Source organism: Haemaphysalis longicornis, unplaced genomic scaffold (assembly GCF_048455015.1).
Source record: "Haemaphysalis longicornis isolate Haplotype H1 unplaced genomic scaffold, Haemaphysalis longicornis Haplotype H1 scaffold_7, whole genome shotgun sequence".
NCBI lineage: Eukaryota > Metazoa > Arthropoda > Arachnida > Ixodida > Ixodidae > Haemaphysalis > Haemaphysalis longicornis.
Genome location: NW_027526422.1, coordinates 111,581,330 through 111,601,192, shown reverse-complemented (window position 1 = coordinate 111,601,192; position 19,863 = coordinate 111,581,330). Strand labels below are relative to the sequence as shown.

Below are 19,863 nucleotides of genomic sequence, written 5' to 3'. Positions count from 1 at the left end.
TGACAGAAGTTTGAACATCGGAGACGGTTTCTCATGTAAAAACGTATTACAGTATCATCAGCATACGATACTGCCATAGAGAAAGCTGAGATGTTCGCAAAGTCATAATTTAAATGGAAACCAGCACTCGTTCCAGCACTGATTTCTGTGGTCTCGGGTAGTCCCGTTTTTTCGGTTTTATGTGAAGAGAAAATATTGAATTGTTGGAAGCGCGAATTACCACGAGAACCGAGAAAAGAACAAGAACATAGACAGGACGAAGCGCCAAAATCAACTCAAATTTTATTTTGAAACGACACCGCTTATATACAATACCATGGTGTTACTGAAGCACAGGGGACATATCATGAAGCCTAAAAATAGCCTTCAAAATTGTACATTGCCACATAAACACAAAGCCATTTTACGCCAGCTCACCACAAGCCGATAGATATTGCATGTCTTTTGCTGACAGTAAAACGGACGGAACGCTGATGCAGTCGTCATCTATTCTAAGAATTTGCGCGGCTTTGATAAATTCCCGGTTAGCCTGCTCTCTGTGTGGGCCTGTTACCTTGCATTCTTCAAACACCGGCCTGCAGCCACAACGGAGGCAATGCCAGCCCTGATGGCCACTAGCAGTATTAGATACGTTGTTGCTGTGTTCGCGCAGCCTTTCATTAAGACGGCGGCCTGTTTGTCCCCCGTAACGCTTTTTGCATGGGTGGAGGGGTAGCGAATACACAACTCCTTTTCACAAGGCACAAACTTTGGCCTGTGCTGCTTATCACGCCCCTTATCCCTGTGAAGGCTCACTGTTCACTTTCCTGCAAAGTCGCGAAAGCTTGGCGGGGCCAGGAGGAAACGCTGTCACTTCTGAAGCCTGCGCAATTTTCCTTAGTCTGTGCAACAGCCCATCTATGTACGGAATGACTGTTAACTTATCTTTCTTGATTCTGGATTCTTTTTACTAGAGGTTCGGGTGATCCGCACTTTCCTAGTTCCTTGACCACCCCAAAAAAATGGAGGACAAAAGCGGAATGCCTTGGGCATTCCGCTTCATCGAGGCGTTATATTTGGCTTCGGAAGCTCTCGTGGACTATATGCTGGCAGGATTTCCGAAGGGCATTATTGTAGCAAGCCTTTATCACAGCTCCCTTAACCAGCTTCGAGTGAGCAGAATGAAACGGTAGTAAAGGCTTGCTGCCCCTCGGCTCATACGTGCGACAGGTGTGCTCTGGAGAACACGAAAGCTTGGTATCCAGGAACTCAAGTTGGCCTCGAACTGGTGCTTCACTTGACACGCAGTGGCGTCATGCACGATGTACACAGGTCAAACACATCGGGTTGTACCCTTTCCAAAGCATCTTGTCTTGCCTCCAGCAGCCCAAGATAGTCATGCACGTATCGAAACATTTTTGCGATATGCCCATCTTGCATTTTTTATGTAAACCTCTGTCAATTTTCGCTAGAACTAAGTCACTGAGCTTCGGCGCAACGCATAATCCGTTGCACAGCCCGTTTTCTGGCGGTACACTTTATCTTCACAAGAAGCGTATGTGGAGTTCAGGTACATGTTCAACAGGTGAAGAAACCCTTGCAGACTCATGCCTTTAAACACAAAAGGCATGAAGCCGCTGTGTGTCAGAAGTGAAGCGCCAATTCAAGGCCCACTTAGGTTACTGGATATCGAGCTTTCGTGTTCCTCAGACCACACCGGTTGGATATATGACCCGAGGAGCAGCAAGCCTCTATTACTGTTTGATTCTGCTCACTCTCAATCTGATAAAGAGAGCTGTCATAAAGGCTCGCTACAACAATTCCCTTCGGATATCCTCCCACCATACAGTACATGAGAGATTAGGAAGCCAAACACAACGCCTCCAGGAAAAACGATGCCCGATGAATCTTTTGCCCTCCATTTGCCCTGGGGCTGTTCAAGAAACTAGGAAAGAGCTGTTGAGTCGAATCCCAAGGAGGAGAATTAAGAATCAAGAACGATAAGTTAACAGTCATTCCGTACATGCATGGGCTCTCGCACATACTAAAGAATATTGCGCAGGATTCAGCAGTGACAGTGGTTTTTTCTGGCCCCGAACAGCTTTCGCGACTTTGCAGAAAAGTCAACAGTGAGCCTTCACAGGGATAAGTGGCGCGATAAGCAGCACAGACCAAAGTTTGTGCCTTGTGAAAAGGAGTTGTGTATTCGCTACCCCTCCATTCATGCAAAAAGCGTTACGTGGGTCAAACAGGCCGCCGCCTTAATGAAAGGCTGCGCGAACACAGCAATAACGTATCTAATACTGCTAGTGGCCACCTGGGCTCGCATTCCCTCCGGTGTGGCTGCGGCCGGTGTTTGAAGACTGCAGGGTAATAGGCCGGTACAGAGAGCAGACTACCCGAGAAATTATCGAAGCCGCGCAAATTCTTAGATTACATGGGGACTGCATCAGCGTTCCGTCCGTTTCACTGTCAGCAAAAGACATGCAATATCTATCGGCTCGTGGCGAACTAACGTAAAATGGCTTTGCTCTAGTGACAATGTGTAGTTTTAAGGCTATATTTTAGGCTTTATTATATGACCCTTGTGCTTCAGTAACACCATGTTATTGTATGTAAGTGGTGTAGTTTCTAAATAAAATTTCGACTTGCGTAAGTTGTTGTTCTCTACTCTGCCCTCGTGTTAATTTGCGCTTCCCGCCAATGCAATGTATTACCAACTCGCCCAAGCTTCCCCTCTTGCGAGAAAACATTGTTCAAACAAACTTTTGTCTGTTAGCAAAGTTACTCATAAAACGTTTATACGTAAGTACACGAAACAGTAGTTTTGGTATTTTTGTTACAAATTTGAATAAGCTACGGTATCTAAGGCTTTCTGCAGGTATGAGAAATTTGTAATAGCTATTTCACAAAAATACAGAGATGTGCATATTGCTTGTACAATTCCCATGAGCGCTGTCGAGGTACAACTGCTGCGCCTGAAACCATGCTGAAAATTCCTAATGACGTTGTTAGTTTTGTATTTAACTAATTGCAACAGAATTAGTTTTTCAAAAATTGTGGTTATGACACTGAGTAGGAAATTGGGCGATAACTGCTTGGATCATTAACATCTTCATGCTTCTATACCGGGCAGATTGTGGCACATTGTAAAGCGTCTCGGCAACGCCGTCTTTCAGGGATTGGTTGAAAATGTTAACCAAACTCGGTTCGAGCACATCGATATCACCTTTCTGCATTTTCTCAGCTATCTGGTAATATCCAGTTACCTTACCATTTGCCATTCCAGCCACGATAGTAACTGGCAGTTCAGAAGTTATATCTCTGAAAGCAAATATATTTTAATTATAAGCAATACTCTTCTAACAGGAAGAAGCAGAGATTTTTTGAGCTAATTTGGGTCCTTTACTTGTAAAAAGGCAATTAGGTTATCCACGATGTCTACAGTAACGGTGCCAAGACAAACGTGTTTTTTAGAAGATTTATTATTACTCTGTTCATTATACCCCACATTTTCTTAGTATTTTTTGGGGCGCGCTCTATAAGTGACCATCTGTATTCCTTTTTTGTATTTGTTAACGTATCAGCGACACAATTTCAGTGTGCACGGAAGGGCTATAAATTGTACAAATTCTGCTTTTGCCGTTTCCAACTGTCATACCAAGCATCTTGCTCCTTATTGGCTTTCAATGTTCTGTTATTCGTCTACGGACATAAACGTTCAGTGTATTTATGATGCGCGTGGGTTGTGCACTCATTTACGGCATTTGTAAATAGTTTATAAAATTTGCGTATTCCCTGTGAATGTCAGTGCCATGTACGAAGCAAGGATTTAAATTGCCCAATTTCGTTTGACGTCTGTTGTAATTTGGACGCGGTTTCTTGGTTATTATTGACTTGTTACACGCGGCAGGCGTATCACAGAGTAAGGCGAATATTCGGAAATTGTGAACAATATTCAAGTCATCTACACCAGTAAAAATGTTGTCATTATAATATAAGACATGATCACTGCACGTGTAAGAAGTGGTTGTAATTCTCGTGGGTTGAATATTAAAATTTTTCAAATTAAACCACTGTAGCAATATTAGGTAGTCCTTGTTTTGCCAACCAGGGGTATCAATATTGAAATCCCCACTTACTTTACCCGGCCCTGCGTGTTCGCGTGCACAAAGCCTTCCATAGCGTGAATGAATAATTCTATACTGGAATTCGGGGGCCTGTATATCACACCCAAATTTTCCTGAAGCCAGGGCTGCAAAAGCACTCCCGGCTACATTACTGTTGACTCTTTCAGTTCATGTAGTGTACTGCTACGAAGATTCGATATAAAGTGCTACCCCAAATTCTGGTGGCAGGATTTTGGGACTAACAAATAACATCGTGCCGAGAGATAGCGACGGTCTACTGTACTTTCAGCCAAGTCTCGGATAAGGCCATGAATTCAAACTGAAATTCATGTTGCGATAAAAAGGCTGAAAAGAGGTCTTCATTTTATTGAATGCTTGAAATATTACAATGTGCGATTGACATAAACAAATCTTATGATTTCTTCTATTTACTTTACACAATAGAAAACATATTTTAGAAGCTTTGCATGCAAAACGAAAGACGAAGGAGAATGAATGCAAAAAAGCTGACGCATGCTTAATGAATGAAAGAAGCCACTGGCCCCGCAAGGAATCATATGTGGGGCGAATACAGGAACGGAGCGAAATCCCGTTGTCTTACAGATTGAGCTATGAGTTCACGCGGACACGGGGGAGACAGACGATGCATTTGCCGGCACATCTTTGGAGTTACCTCCTACATTCTCGCTGAACGCCACGTGATAGCGTCACTCGCGCCGATGCGCGATCCGCCCCCGACACGTGTAGAGGCCGTGTGCGCGCTTTGCGTTTGCGCTAGGAGTTGGAAGAGGAAGCTCACACAAATGCACGGCCTCGCACTTCTCCTCCGTTTCTACCGTCAATCTCGTCGCCTCTGTCGGCGGCGGCAAAAACGGAGGGCAAGTGAAAGCATCTAACACTGTGTTTCAGCTTGCGCTAATTTTTAAAAAAAGAGTTTCTACACATATGATTCACCAAAAGAACTCAACCAGCAACCACTCATGAAGCTTGCATTGATTTTACCTTCGCAATAAATATCACTTTGAAGTAATAAAGGGTGTGGTTATGTGCACCTCACTTGTCCCTGGTTTAACGATTTGTAGAGCCACATATGGGAATTCAAATGACGTTGCATGCCATCTTGTCATCAGATGTAGTCACACAGGGACGGCAGTAACAACGCTTGAGTGATTCAGTAGGTAAAAGTATTTTTGTAACCCAAAAAAGCAGCCCACACGTACCTGCAAAACCAGACAACGTTTTTAGAAGACGTGTGGTTGCTTTCGATCATGTTGATCGCTTCATAATGTGGCGAGATTACGGTTCAGCAGTCCTTGTAAGCACCCAGCAGCTGCGCAGGTAAGCTGGATTTCTTGACACCTGGCGCAGCCATTACGTTCGCGGCACTTCGTTCCGTCAACGTACTTAATATTCATTTTGATCGCGGCTACTCAGGGCGATCCAAGCTTGAGGCTGAGTAAGGAGTAGATGAGGCCTGCAAAACCAGGCGGAGTGTTCTAGAAAACGCGCAGATGCTTTCGCCTGCATGGATCGTAGCCGGAATGAGACTGCTCTTATCCAAACCGAGCATCACACTGACGCCTAGGAAAACCTAGTAAAACCTGGAAAAACCAGAAAAAGCGAGCTCTTCATGCGGCTCTGCTGTTTCTACAGCCTTAAAACAATAGTGCAAGCTGCGCGAATTTTTTTCTCAGGAATGAGCGGGCATTGAACGCGGATGACGGTTATGCATGTCCTATCAATGGCCGACGTGGTCCCGAGCTCAGACAAATTGGCTCGTGTAATGATGGTCCACACGCTCTTTCTGGTACTGCCCCTTATATGAGCGTCCACGACCACCTGCCAAAGCAAGCCCTCCAATGTGTCCGCCTTAGGGCTGCCACAAAAAATGGAAGCCTCTTTGAAGTAATTCTGAGTAATTGTTGAATGTTGTCTATTTACCGTTTTGAAGTGTATGGCTGTTTTTATTTTATTTACGTATAAACCGGCCATGTACTTCCTGCTATATTTCTTGTTTTCTTTTTTTTTAATGTTGTCCTGCACGCCTGTTAGAAAGTTCTCTCAATTGTTTCTTGTTTTTCCTTCGATTGTTGTGATCATTACAGGAGTGAATTTAGAAAAGATGCCAATTTTTGTTGAGTCAATATCGAGCCTTTTTCACACATAAGCATGCACCAAGAAAAATAAAACATTTTAAGCGATCATTTACAGTGTCTATGTGTTCCTATTGTAGGTTCGGGCCCATGTGTGCTTTTAGCGCGCTTAAATACTTTTTCATTTATATATGGTTTTGGGGTTTTCTGCGTTAATTTTCTGCTAAACGTGTTCTCTCTTCAAAACCCCTAAACCTTGCGTTACTCGCACGGCGTTTGCAGCAGAATCTCTCCCGCCTGTCAAACATGACCAGTTGTGGAAACCCGTGCTTGATCCGCGCCACCTCGAAATAATATTACCCCGAGTAACTGAACTTAACCACCCGTTCACCCCCCCCCCCCCCCCTTTGCACGCGCGAGGAATGTACCCAGTTCTCCCACGCGCGAAGGACTCCGCTTGCGTGAACTGGCAAGAGTCAGGGGGGCTCCCCACCGCAACGACTGCACCTGCCATGCCGTGTCGCCATCTTCTCACTGCTGCTGCCGTCGAAGGTGACCTGGCCGCACGTGATATCTCGCCTGCATCCTTGGTCGCATCATCCATCGCCATCCCCGCCTTCACGCCGTTATCCAGCGAGGTGTCGGCAAGCTCTAGGAGTCGCTTCTGCATGGCAGGGTCGCTTATGCCGCAGGCGAAACGTTCCGGGAGCAGAAAGTTGAGCTGGTCTCGTAAAGCGCAGCCAGTCGCTAACCCTCGCAAGTCTGCGACGAACTACCCGAGAGTCTATCCGTCTCGGGGGCTCCGGTTGTTGAAGCGGAAGTAGTCCATTAACGTTGACGGGGCCAGGCTGAAGTTCCGGCGTAGAGTCGCGAGAACCTCACCGAGTGACTTGTCATGTCGCGTCGCTGGGTTGAGGAGGTCGCTCAGGAGACAGAAGACGCGGGTCCCGGTCGTCGCCAGAAAATGCCGAGCTCTTTTGCCTCGGGTGTGCCGTTCCCTTGGAAAAACACGCCGACTTGTTCCTAGTAGACCGGCCAGGTGGACCCTTCATCCTCGAACGGATCGATCCTCCCGTACAGCGGCATGCCGGTAATGGCGGCAGGCGGGGGTGGGGGGGGGGGGGGCGGAGTAGGGGACGGAGTCTCCACGCTCTCGGTAGCTTCGGTCGGTCCGGGGGCTTCCCTCGTCGCCAGTGTCACGATTGACCCCACATTCGGGACCGTTGGAGGATGGCGGTACCCTCCAGCCGAGTGATGACCCGAAGCGTTCTGGTGGTGACGGTGACTGACCCGGAGCTTCTGTGATCGTCGCTGTTTATTTGCCGTCTCAGCACAAGGTTGCCCACTGAGCCTGGTGGAGTCACCTAACTTACCGGCCAACGAAGATTAACAACGTATGGGTACGAGCTAGTTGGTACTCCATCTAAACACCGTATAGCGCAGTAGGCAAGACACAGGACGAAGGGGACACACAGGACAGGGGAAATGCAGAAGATTGGTGACTGCGTAAGCACGACGTCCATATCTTTGACCTCGAAGGAGCTGGCTTTCTTGGATGGACGCTGCTGATTATGCCTGCATGACGAGGTGGCTTCGCAACCTTTCGTGATCACATGAACGTGTTAATCTTTCCTATTTATATGTTTTCGTGTTGTTAATGAAATTCAGTTGTAAGTTAGCGCTCGTCCGTGTCCCCTTCGTCCTGTGTCTTGCCTACTGCGCTATACGGTGTTTAGACAACGAAGATTAGTTTCGTGGTGCGCCACACACTTGAAACATTATGAGTAGCCAATACCCTACGCGCGCCTCCGTATCCGAATATCTCCGCGGCGACGCTCGCTCCTTACCCTTGCTGAACGGCTCCTTCACTCCCCGCCGCATCCTCTCAGACCTCACGGCCCAGCATTTTTCTTCCCTTCATTTTGCTGCGCCAAGTTTTGAGCGACACCCGCTACGGATATCTAAGCGAACATCAGCGCCGTGACGCGCAGTCTCTACACCCGCGCGTCGGCAGGTTGCCTCCTGGTACTCCAATTTATGCTTATAGACTAGGAGGTTTCTCCTCCCCAAGTTGTTGCCCCAATTTTAAGTGGCGCCCGGGACGGATAATAATCACACTTAAACAGCTCGCTTGAAGAAAAAGTGGTGTAAAAACCTCGACGACGACGCTGTTGAAATGCACAAAACTACATGCATACATGTCGTGCAATCATGTGCTCTTTGCAAAAATATGTAAAATATGTATCCTGCTAACGATGGGACTATTGCTCTAAATACTAGGTTCTGCTTGGCTGGCTTTTCCATGATTCGTAGCAAACTGCAGCACCCCCCCCAAAAATATGCTGTAAGAAAAAAAAGACCATAGGCAGGTTTTTTTCAGTATAATATCGCTGACACAAATAAGCAAAATAACTTTCACGCTACGACACTTGCGTCACAGCATGGAGCGGTTGCACCTAAAAAGCACATACACATACCGTTCACTAATAAATCTCACCCTGTTAGCTTATTACTCCGAGCCTGCCCCGACTGAAGTTGTAAGTTAAGCTTCTGAGTGTACTTAACGTTTTATTATTTACGTTGCGCCGTAGGAAAATTGGTTGCATTCTCAGCGCAATACTTTCTGCGTTGAAGACTCCTACGCTGGTTGTTTATAGGGCGAAGCTCCTCTTTCTCGGGCCCTGTCCCGGCCATGCACTGCACATTGTACACGGCACATTGATGATGATTGTGGCAGGTTCCCCATAGGGATTGGCCAACCAAAGATTGGCCGAAGAGGTCATAACGTTCAACACGTTCGTTCCTACCCAAGCAGAAGGAGAGGAAGAAGAAAAGGTTGTGGTTCATCGCCTGTGAGCTCAAGACTCTTGCTCGGGCCCTGTCCCGTGCCTCATCGATTGCCATACACGGCGGAATGATGATGATTGTGACAGGATCCCCCTAGAGATTGGCCAACCAAAGATTGGGCGAAGAGGTCAAAACGTTCAACGCATTCATTGCTACCCAACAAGGAGGAGAGGAAGAAGAGGTTGTCGTTCGTTGACTGCGAGCTGAAGACACGTACCGGGGGTACGCGACACAAGACGCTCTGCAGAAAGCGACGGCCAAGGTGGCTAAAATGTCACACACTGAATTCGCCAACTTACCCATGGAGATTCTCATCACCCCAAACAAGCCCTACATAACCACCACAAATATCGACGTCGTGGACGGGCTTGTCAACGGAGCGGTGGAAAGCTGGGCGTGTCGAGTTTTTATATAATGTGTGGGAGAATGTTTCACGATTTTACCGATAAGCATTTTAGCTTCGCCCCTCTCATCATCATTCACTTCGTGGAGATGGCGGGATTTTTTTCCTGGCGAAACTTGAAATATTTCGTTAGTGCACCCCCCCCCCCCCCACACACACACATACAACGCCACAATCCACCACCATGAAGCGAACGAGTGCACCACACACTGCACCGAAACAGTCTTGAAGGATCTCCCTCGTGCATTCCTTCCTTCAGTGGCTTTTAAACTGCGACGTCTTCGCTTTTCGAAACACCCACGCAACAGGCTACGTTTTCAATATCGGATCTAGCTGTCAACCTGCCCGTTCACGTGAAGCAGCGCCATCATGGCAACTGCCTTTTCGTATGCGCTGAGATCTCTCGAGACGGTTGTTCATTTATATAGGTGGAGGATTTCCTCGTATGACACTCTTGAGCTGGAGTTGTATTGAAGATTACTTGCTTAACTCCAGCTGTGGTCGCTGTGAAATATAGATATTACATCATATATACACCGTGGATTCGTTTTCCGAGTGTTTAGGCGTATACTATTTTGTACACTACGCACCACGGCGTAAACAGTGTACTGCTGGAGGATTTAGCAGCACATTCACCCAATGTAACTCATGTTCCGGCTTCTTTTCATTTACTGTGTCTTAAGATGCCATAAGCATTGTTCTGGTTGCGTGGCCAATTTTTGATGATATACTGCCCCCGTCTCGCTTCTCCACATTCTCTCTCCTTGCCCGTTTTGTGCCTCCCCGTTACTCTGCCTGCCACGACCCGGATACCGTGGCCGACTCATTCATTAGAGAGTGGAAGCACGGTGCGCAAATGCCGGTGCTGATGGTACAAAATCGCTGCCTTCTGTTCACAATTGTGAGCTGCAAACGCAAAAACTGCAGCAGCAAGATTGCATGATGCATGGTACCCGGCCTTACACGGACAATGTAGCTTTTCCCGAAACCTCCGTTGGATTCACCCAAATCGTAACAAACACCGGAATTAGGAACCGTGTTTAGAGCGCAGGTAATAACTGTTCACTGTACAAGCCTACAACTGAACATCGTACCTAACACACAGCCGTTACGTGCACAACGCTCTTTCTGCGGTGCTGGCTAGCTCATCCCGGCTGCAAAAACAGCGTTTTTGGCGTAGAGGGAGCCTCCACGCCGTGGTGTTTTGTTAATTAAAAGAAATTTACCATCTCTTGCTAAGTAATATTGTGACAAGCACAAAAGTTTTTTTCAAATCAAAGCTGAGAAAACGTGGGTCAAAACCTTCGCCAAATGTGCTTCCAAGCTTAGCTGGAAGCGCATCCAATCGATAGTCAAACTTTCAATGACCCGAGCTTCAAACGATGAACAGGCCCATGCAAGGATTTCTTGCACGATGAATAAACAACTCTATTAACGATATAAATGAGTGCCTATCCGTTTATCAAATAAAGGTTTACTATTGTACTCTTTCTTTATGATCGATGCAGGATTGGAATAACTAGTACCACTCTTTTTGGCGATTTTTAAGTAACTGCTTTGACACAATGAAAGCCCAATTTGACGCACGCACCGTTTTTCCATAGATCTTAACCAAGCTTTTAGGTTAACCAACCGGTCTATGAGGAAATTCATTAGTTTTTGGCAGTACTCCGTCGGTACAACGAAGACAGTTTTCACTTTAAAGAAAAACGTGTCAATATCGCCTGTCTCTAAAACCGCAAAACAATCTCGGTCGTTCGAGCAATCACTCGCCGCACCGTAGCATGGGTGAGTGGAGGAACAGGGCGCTATCATTCAGTGTACATTTCTATAACGCCGCTGCCGGCCGGAGGTGCCGCTAGCTGTAAATGCTTGTTGCTCACCAACATACCAGTTATCAAAGCCTCTAGCGCTCCTTTAAAAGGGTTGCGCACTGGTGCCACAAGCTGGCGTGCCGCTGTCCGTAATTCGTCTTTGAAGCACATGGTTCGACTCAATGCCCATGAACATCCCCGCCTGTCAGTACCAACGTTACCCGCTCTTTAATGGAGCATTGCAAAGCCCGGCACATTACAAGGACACTGAAGTAAATCTGTAAAGCTTCCGTTTATGCTTGCATTGCGTATACTGGATCAAATAAACAAATTTTTTTGTTGTTTATCCCGTCAACAGGACGATCTTTATATTATAAAGCCTGAAATAAGAAAACATCATGCGCGGTCTGCGGCGAGCGCACCAACAAAGCCGCCCGCATCTTCCCACGGGGGGAACTCGAGTAAATTCGTCGCATCTACTCGAGTCAAGCAAAGCGTCACGTCAAGCGAAAGCCAAGCATGGACGCCCTTGACTGAATTCCGAACGCGCGCTCCGCCGCTTATATAGGTTAAGGGGACTGCGTAAGCCGGTCCCAGTCGACGACGTTGGCGTACTTGTAAAGCGGCGTGGACTCTAGGTGTTTGAGCCAAGCGCGGATGTTGCTTCACCGGAGAACGGCACACTGGTTATATGCGCCGCGCTAGAAGGAGAGGAAACCGCGGAAGAGAGAGTACAGCACATGTGCCGGCCCCAGCGCGTCTGCCGCGGCTATGACGCAACGTGCCGCGGCTATGACGCAACACAATCCAACACAATCCACTTTAATCCAATCCAATCCAAATTCAATCCAATCCAAGCCAAGCCAAGCCAATCCAATCTAATCCAAGCCAATCCAATGCCCCTCGCGAGAGTGTGTTCGAATCCAATCCAATGCCCCTCGCGAGAGAGTTCGCTATCGCCTCGACTCGACGCGCATGCGCAGTGAGCGTGCGGACTACTGACGCCAACGCGGGTGACATCGTGAGTTACTGAAATGCTCTGCATTTAAAAGCAGCGGCGTCCATACGAGGTACCACTTTTATTGGGCGATGGCCAAGATTAGATTTCAAAGCACTTTCAGTTTCGGTTCTGCGAAACAACATGCTTGGCATTCAACATTATCATTGGCTGGGCATTCTCGATGTCCCAGTAATCGGCATAAATGCTTGAGATAAGCCTGCTAGTACGGCTTCGAATATTAACAACCACTAGCCAGGGCATACGCAGTGGGTGAACGCACTCCGCATCACCCAAGACGCTCAGATGCGATGCACACCCCTCTCGCACCCCCCCTGCCCCCCCCCCCCCCATTTCGAGCCTCCTTGAATCACCCCTGTATTTTATGAGGCGTGTTGGCACCCGTCCAAGAGTCGGCTGATTCCGGACTGTGCCCGCAAGCAGTCGATACTAACGACTGCATTGCGCCAACGAGAGCTCGCTCCCGGCTGAGTGTCAGTCGGTATGCCTTCTAAAGGCTCATTCGTGAAGCAATGAACGTTACCGCGGAAAAATGCTGAAACCAATATAGAAAGCATGCCTAAAAACAAAGAAATAAAATTATAAAAAATACCCTATTGGAGATTCGAAGCCTGCGAACTGAAAAACAGCGGACCTAATGCTCCACAGCACCCAGGCATAAGCTAGCTCGTTCAGGAATATAAATATAAGGTATATTTTTTAACGTCGGTTTGAATTTTTATTCCATTTGGAATTCCAAGTAGGTTGGATAAGTATTTCTTGATTAACACTCATGCAGTAAGTGTACCCAAAAATTCACCATAATATCTGATCTCTAGCGGTCGAATTCCTCAGACAAAAAATGATAGAATATTTATGGTTTCTCTCCTGGCCGCTGTGCTAGTTTGCCGAGCGCAAAAAGTGTTTCCTGCATCTGTTTTGTAGGCGGTAAACAAAAGTTTTAGTTGATTTTAATTCTTGAGTACCCTTATTAACTTCTCTGACCCTTCCCCCGCTTTAGCGTTCCGGTCAGCGAAGCGTCGTATGTGCGCTTAGAGCACGTGGGCTTGAAGCTTCATACAATCTATAAACTAAGAAACTCAAGGCACAATATTTCAGGTACATATGCGTCGTGTTTAAGTTTCAACTGAACCATTGAATTGCAACGACTTGCCGGCGGCCGGACGACTAAACACGGGCGGACTCATTCTGTCGGATGGTCGATGAGGCGCGCAGCAGCGCTTTCAAGCCAAGCCATATTGTTTGAATTTCACACGAAACGTCTTTTAAAATCAGCAATGAAGATGAACAGGAGGGGCAGCACTATCGGATTGCAATTTTTGCTGTATAAACTGGAGTAAACACAGCGATAGTTGTAGAAACATGGCTAGAGACGCCAGACTACAATTTGCGTATTAATTCCGCAATGTTTACAAATGACTTCAGTGTCCACAACAACCGTCACCGGGTCTTGCTCCGGGTATTTTGCATTGCTGCTTTACTCGAGCGTCCATTCGTTGATCTTCTTGAAAGCGATTTGCACATGTAAAAGCATTGCGGTGTCCTCCACTTAGCCGAGCCAGGGAAACACATTGACAGGAGTACATACCTAATCTACGGCCATATAACTCATACCCTACTGACAGGCTAGCGGTTGGAAGTTACATGACGCTCGAATAAACTGGAGCTTTCTGAACGCTATGACCTTGCTGCATAAGAACTTATCGACCTTCTTGTCTTATGTCACATAGGGCTGAGCGATGTGGAGCAATTTCACTTTCCTTTGTTCTCGTTTTGCATTATTGCCAATCATGACGTTCAACTCCTCAAGGCTGCAGTTGCAACGACAGCAGTGGAGAAAAGGGCGGCATAAGAAGGCACAGTGAAAGGTAAACATCTGCGTGGAGGTATCTTAAACCATCGACCTATATCTCACGGCACCACCCATTCAAAACCAAGATTGTTTCTTTGCAATGAAGGGTGTTACTGTAAAAAATGGCTGAGTGAGGGTGCCTGCACTTCCACATAAAATACTGTAAAAATGGATACTGGTACTTAAGAAAAAAAGTACAATGGGAAGTGTGGCGGTATGTACTTCACATATTTTCAGTGCGAGAAGAGTTCAGCAGAAATACACCGTCTACGTAATTGTGACAACCTTTCTATGCTCCATTGATTGCTTTCTGCGTGGAACTAACCATTACTGTTACAGAAAACCTAATGGCATTCTGCCGATGTTTGCGCCCGTATTTAAAACTCTACTGCTTGAGGGATGCGCTTGAATTATACACACACTCATTTCATATAAGTGTGCAGCCCCATACTGAGTGCTTCTGAACCTTTTGAAAATTTGGACAAAACAGCAGATTCATAAGTTACAACAAAAGCTGCTGCGCGTACAACGGTGAAATCTGTTCTGCCCCTGTTGGGAACATGAAGTTACTTTTTTACGTTTATTAATCGCCAGCGTGGATTGATTTATTTGCAAGGAATTGTTATACGTTAGTTCAATTACAAGAACTTCACAATCAACGATCGCGCCCTTTCAGGATATTAAGCATGCATGTTTACTTTTCTCGCCACAGGTTTCTGTAAATTGCTCGGATTACTGCGGAAAATTTAGGAACAATTTTACTTGCGCTGTAAGTACTCATTTTTCAAGATTTGAACAACCTCCATTCCCGAGAATTTCGGCCAAAAGCAGCGAAATCTGTAGAGGTCTATCTTTTCGTTAAAATATTTCTTTACGAGGTCTGCGCAAGACGCACACCTCAAGATTAATTTCATACTTTATTGTCATCGCGCAAACAGACCTACAAAGATAACTCCATGTTGCGGCTTAATTTTACGTTCTAGCACATGCGTTCGTGTATCTGGAAAAAGTGCCGGAAATAAAAACAAAAGACTGCGAAAGTAAACGTTGCGTGCGATACCGGAGGTTTTCAATTAAGGCGATAGTAAAATACACATATGGTTTCTCTCTCCAATAAAAAAAGATACGAATATTTATCACAGGATTACTACGACAAGAAAACTAGTGCTTGGAGGTCATTGATGTCCCAACAACGCGTTTTCTCCTGTGATTTTGCTGTAATTTGCGTGAACCCTTCGTACATCTGCTTACTTAAGCTTCTACATCTTTCTCGAGGCAAATTAAAACGTGATAGACTGCTGCATTTACACTACGGCGACACATTTCGCCTCTGTGTGTAAAACCCCCACCCTTGGATTGAGAAACAAAGAGAAAACTTTATTAAGAGCTAAAACAAGCCTGTCTGTGGTCGGGGTATTCAGTTCAAACCTGATAGCCGCATTTTACGAAAACGCGATCTTTACAATTCCTACTAGCTATAACTGCGTCACGGGGCGAGAGATGCTCAGCTCACCGTTGCCCTGATCGCGTGCCTTTGAAGTGTGTGGTACAGTGGCTAGGGCTTAGCGGCGAAGTCTGAAGGGCGCGTAGAGCATGGAATGAACGTGGTATAGGCGTGTTCGCGCTCGATGCCTGTTTGTATTTCTATTAGCACTAATTCTTGTTCTTTTGTTCCGTGATCGGTGGCTAAACTGATAGTGGCAGTTTAGATCAGCAGTGTTTTGGTCAGGTAAGCGTATGTGAGATGTGGTTAGCTCCTACTCGTTCTGCAATTGACGGTGGGCTACTTTTCAGTCTAGGGCCTAGCTGTCCGGTTAGCGCGAAGAGCAGAATCAATCAGGGTTCATATTATTTTGAGGTGCTTTGGCAGGAGTTGTTTTTGTGTGTGGTAGTTATAGTTAAGCACCAAACGTGGCAATTGATGGCAAAGGAGGTGGTGCAGATAAAGTGGGTAATGGCAGCTTTGTAATGGTCATTTGCTCCGGTGTCTTCAGCTTTAGTAAAGGGTGGGATAAAGGTCTACGAGCAAGGTTGTTGCATCCGTGTTGCAGGATGCCATTTTCGACTATTCCTGCAGCTAAAGGTGAGAGAGACTGTGTCGAAAAGATCAGAGTATGCTCGGCGCGGAAAAGCGCAAGCCGCAGCCTAAGCAGCCTCACTTCTTGCAGGAACGACCGGTGTGGGGTACCCGTAACGTGTAAATAGAAAAGAGGGTTGTGTGAAGTCAGTGTCTGTTGCGATATGTTTGCTTTGAATCAGTGATGATAGGTAGGCATTTGAATCCGCAAGTGAAGGTGCGATATATGGAAGTAAAATTAATAAGGCTGCCTGAATCAAAACCTTAAGTAAAACTACCATTTTTATATAAAAAGTTTACTTAGGTTCATCAAACATACCTGTGCTTCGTAGGGATGACAGGCATCTTGCCGTATTGCGCGAAGTGTCAACGGAGATGAAATAATCATTGCGTCTTCGTTAGGCTGACATGGCATTGGAATGACGTAGCGGTTTTTCATAGGGCGCAGCTAAATTCACACTCAAGCGGGTCGCTAGGTGAAATTACCGAACCGGCCTATACGCAGGAGCCCGGGGTTTTGTAACTGACGTTGTTTTATGCCATTACCTGGCCACAGCAGTCTTAATGCACATAAGTAGGCGCGCCACATTTCTTCAGCCATATTAATCCACAACGATGGTGCAAACAATAGCCGTTAAATTGACTTTCTTATTACATCCGTTTTATTTGATATAAGATTAAGAAATGTGTCCAAAACGCAGGAAAATATTCGTAAAAATGGCTGCGGCGCCGTTGTCTTGTGGCAGAAGTGTTCCAAGAAAGTCGCATTAGCATATTTTTTTTTTTTACAAATCAAAATATTCCCCAAGCAAAGGAGCAAAGCTGGCAACTACTAAGAAGGTGCAGAACTGAGCTCTATGTGTATTTTTCAGTCCCCATAAAATAAATTGCAAATAGTTCTAATGTACATTGAATTTAAACATTTCCTCTCTACGAAGTATAAAAACAAACAATTACTCTCCAATGACACTTCTAAACACATGGACACTGTGCCTATTTGAATGCTTTTGCAAAATTAAGGTCTACTACCACTATAGTGCCTTCTCTTCCCAGTTTATCAAACATTCTCTAAAGAAACTAAATGCAAATATGACAAACGATAGGTTACATACCGCATGAGAACATTTCAATGTATTTGTTTTGTTAAAGTTAAATGCATTCAGGTTTCACCTTGTGAATGGTGAATATTACGCTCCATAAAACCTGCGATATTGTTTGTCTTTGACTCAGTAGAAAGATACGGGAAAGTGCGGGCGCTATTTGCGAAAAAGCATTCACACAACAAGGCAACCTGGGAAATCTATTTTTAACATTGGAGTTTTTACCGCTGATTGCATTCTGAACTTTGCTATAAGAAAACCAACTTATTTTCAGCCCCTTTTGCATGTCTGTTCTTTCATATATTTTTCGTCTTCTCACCGTGCTGGTAACTTCCAATTTACTAACACGATGACGTATGTATATATGGCAATGAAGCTGCAAGATCTGTCGCGACGAACGTTGCTGAATCTCGTCAATATGGAAGTTTTGATAGCTTTGTCACTTCAGCATTTCACTCAGCATAAATTCAGTGCCCCTGAACCTTTTCCTAGCTTTTTTTGTACTTTTATTATGCTTTTTTTTAACAGGTGCCGCTAAATTATTCCCTGATAACTGCGCTGCCTTCTACAACTATAGCACCTTTGGAAACACCATTTCTCTGCAACATCGGCATCTGCTGTAACGGGACGTGTGTTATTGAGGAACACAACAGAACATGCGGAATTCCCCCGTCACCTACAACCCCAACATCATCGGCTACAGAAAACTGCTAATCTTGAGAACACTACAAGGGCACCTTGGTATATTCCTGTGCAAATTACTCGTCTCATATTCTATTGAAATGTTAAATGAACAATCGCGTAAAATCTGAAATAAAGTCAATACTTCGTACTTTATGACACATTGCGTTGATTACTTGTTCGTGAACTTTGTCTTGTCAAGACTGTTTTTGCAGGAAATTGTGAGAATTTCATAACTTTAATTTTGACTGTAAAGGTAGTCTATTCAAAAATTAGGGAAAGCGCTGCTCAAAGGATCCACAACGTTTAGCGTCGAATTTTAATCTTGTTATATTCATCCCTTCTGAATCGTTTCCTTACGTTACCCGTCCATAAGAGCCAAGAGCAAATAAAACACCTGCTTTCTTTACCTCACAACGCAGTAAAAACAGAAGCACAATGAACAGCCCGCATTTTAAAAAGAACTCCTGCACATAGCAGCGTTGTGTTCGTTAGTTGCTCGATTGTGGCGCCATTTACAGCACGTCACCCGCGATTGGTTCAAAGTGCCAAAAGAACGCAGAGCGCCGAGTCGAGAAGTTGGTTTAAATAAATTACTCAAAACAGCACAGCCAACGAGGACAGAGAAGAGGCGAAATAAAAGTAATCGATCGGCGTCGACGGATACATCTACAGCCATTAGATTCTATTGATCCTCGTGGCCTAAATGAACCTCAATGCTTAATCTCAGCCCCCAAAAAGCGCATGCAGGACTTTGTGGGCATGCGTGACCTCTAAAACTGGAACACTTCCCGCGCCACGACGTTGCTATCTGATACTCAGAAAAATACAAAGGATGCAAGTTGATTTCGCGCCTTTATCCTAAACGATTACAGCGCTTTCTATCACTGCTTCCTAAATGTGGCTTCCATTTGCATACACCTCTTGTTTAACCTAATGAATCGTCGGCTTCAGTGTTGCGGATCTGTCTGAATTTACATTCACATGCGGTGAAAGGGAGCTAAGTATTTAGACAATGCCTAGACTGGCGAAAATATTCTGTCTTGGCCGAACTATAGCGCCAAAGTTTACACTAAAACGCATAGGCTAAGCAAACGTTTGGCCTTAATAAACGGGTAAAATGGCAGAGCACTTACACCTTTAACATTCGATCACTCTTCCAGGCCCTTCGCTAACGCCAGCAAACGACAAATATAAAAAACATTTCATATTCTTGACTTTCGTTTCGCACTGAAATGCAAAAAAGTTCTGCCTTATATGAGAGAATATTGTGTTCATTTGAATATATTTTCTTTTATAGTCAGCAGGGTTACAAGTGTCGACCAGAATACCCGGTTTCGAAGGGCAACTATGATGAATATTGGTGTGTAATAGCGCTGGGCCACCTACTGCCAACAGCTCCAAAGGATGATGGTGATTTTTTAATGAAGCCAATGCCGAGAGTGAAAAAGAACACCTAAAAAAAGAATTATATAAGATGTGTGTCAGGCATAACTCCATAAATAATAAAATAAAGATGAAAAGGCTTAAAGAATAAGACGACGGTGAGTCCGGCCAGGATAAAAATGGGTGATATGACTGGAGCTCTGAAAACGCACGCTATGTAAAACTCGCTTAATAAAAACCATTGGAGCATCCCTTGCAGGGTGCAATGAGTTAAGTTTATCACGTTGTCTGTAGTGTCCAGGGACATGTCTGCGTCGTGTTGTGTCGAGTGCCTTACTCGCATATTGAATGTGAACTACGAATTGGGTATCTTTAACTCTGCTACCAAAGGGTCTTCAATTTCTATGTAGCAGATGTGAGTGGAACACGTGTGTGGCGTATCCGTAGCCTAGTTATGGCACTCTGTGTCTCTGTATAGGCAGT

General features: G+C 45.4%; 1 protein-coding gene across 1 annotated transcript in view; it reads left to right on the top strand.

The window, feature by feature from the left end:
* The window catches only part of LOC144144861 (uncharacterized), a 29,548-nt gene extending 11,417 nt beyond the window's left edge, over window positions 1-18,131 (top strand). The window contains exons 4-5 of the mRNA XM_077676351.1: window positions 14,849-14,905; window positions 17,842-18,131. Coding sequence (XP_077532477.1) covers window positions 14,849-14,905; window positions 17,842-18,027 — 243 coding nt within the window. The 3' untranslated portion in view covers window positions 18,028-18,131. The remainder of the gene's footprint in view (window positions 1-14,848; window positions 14,906-17,841) is intronic.
* Window positions 18,132-19,863: the final 1,732 nt, after the last annotated feature.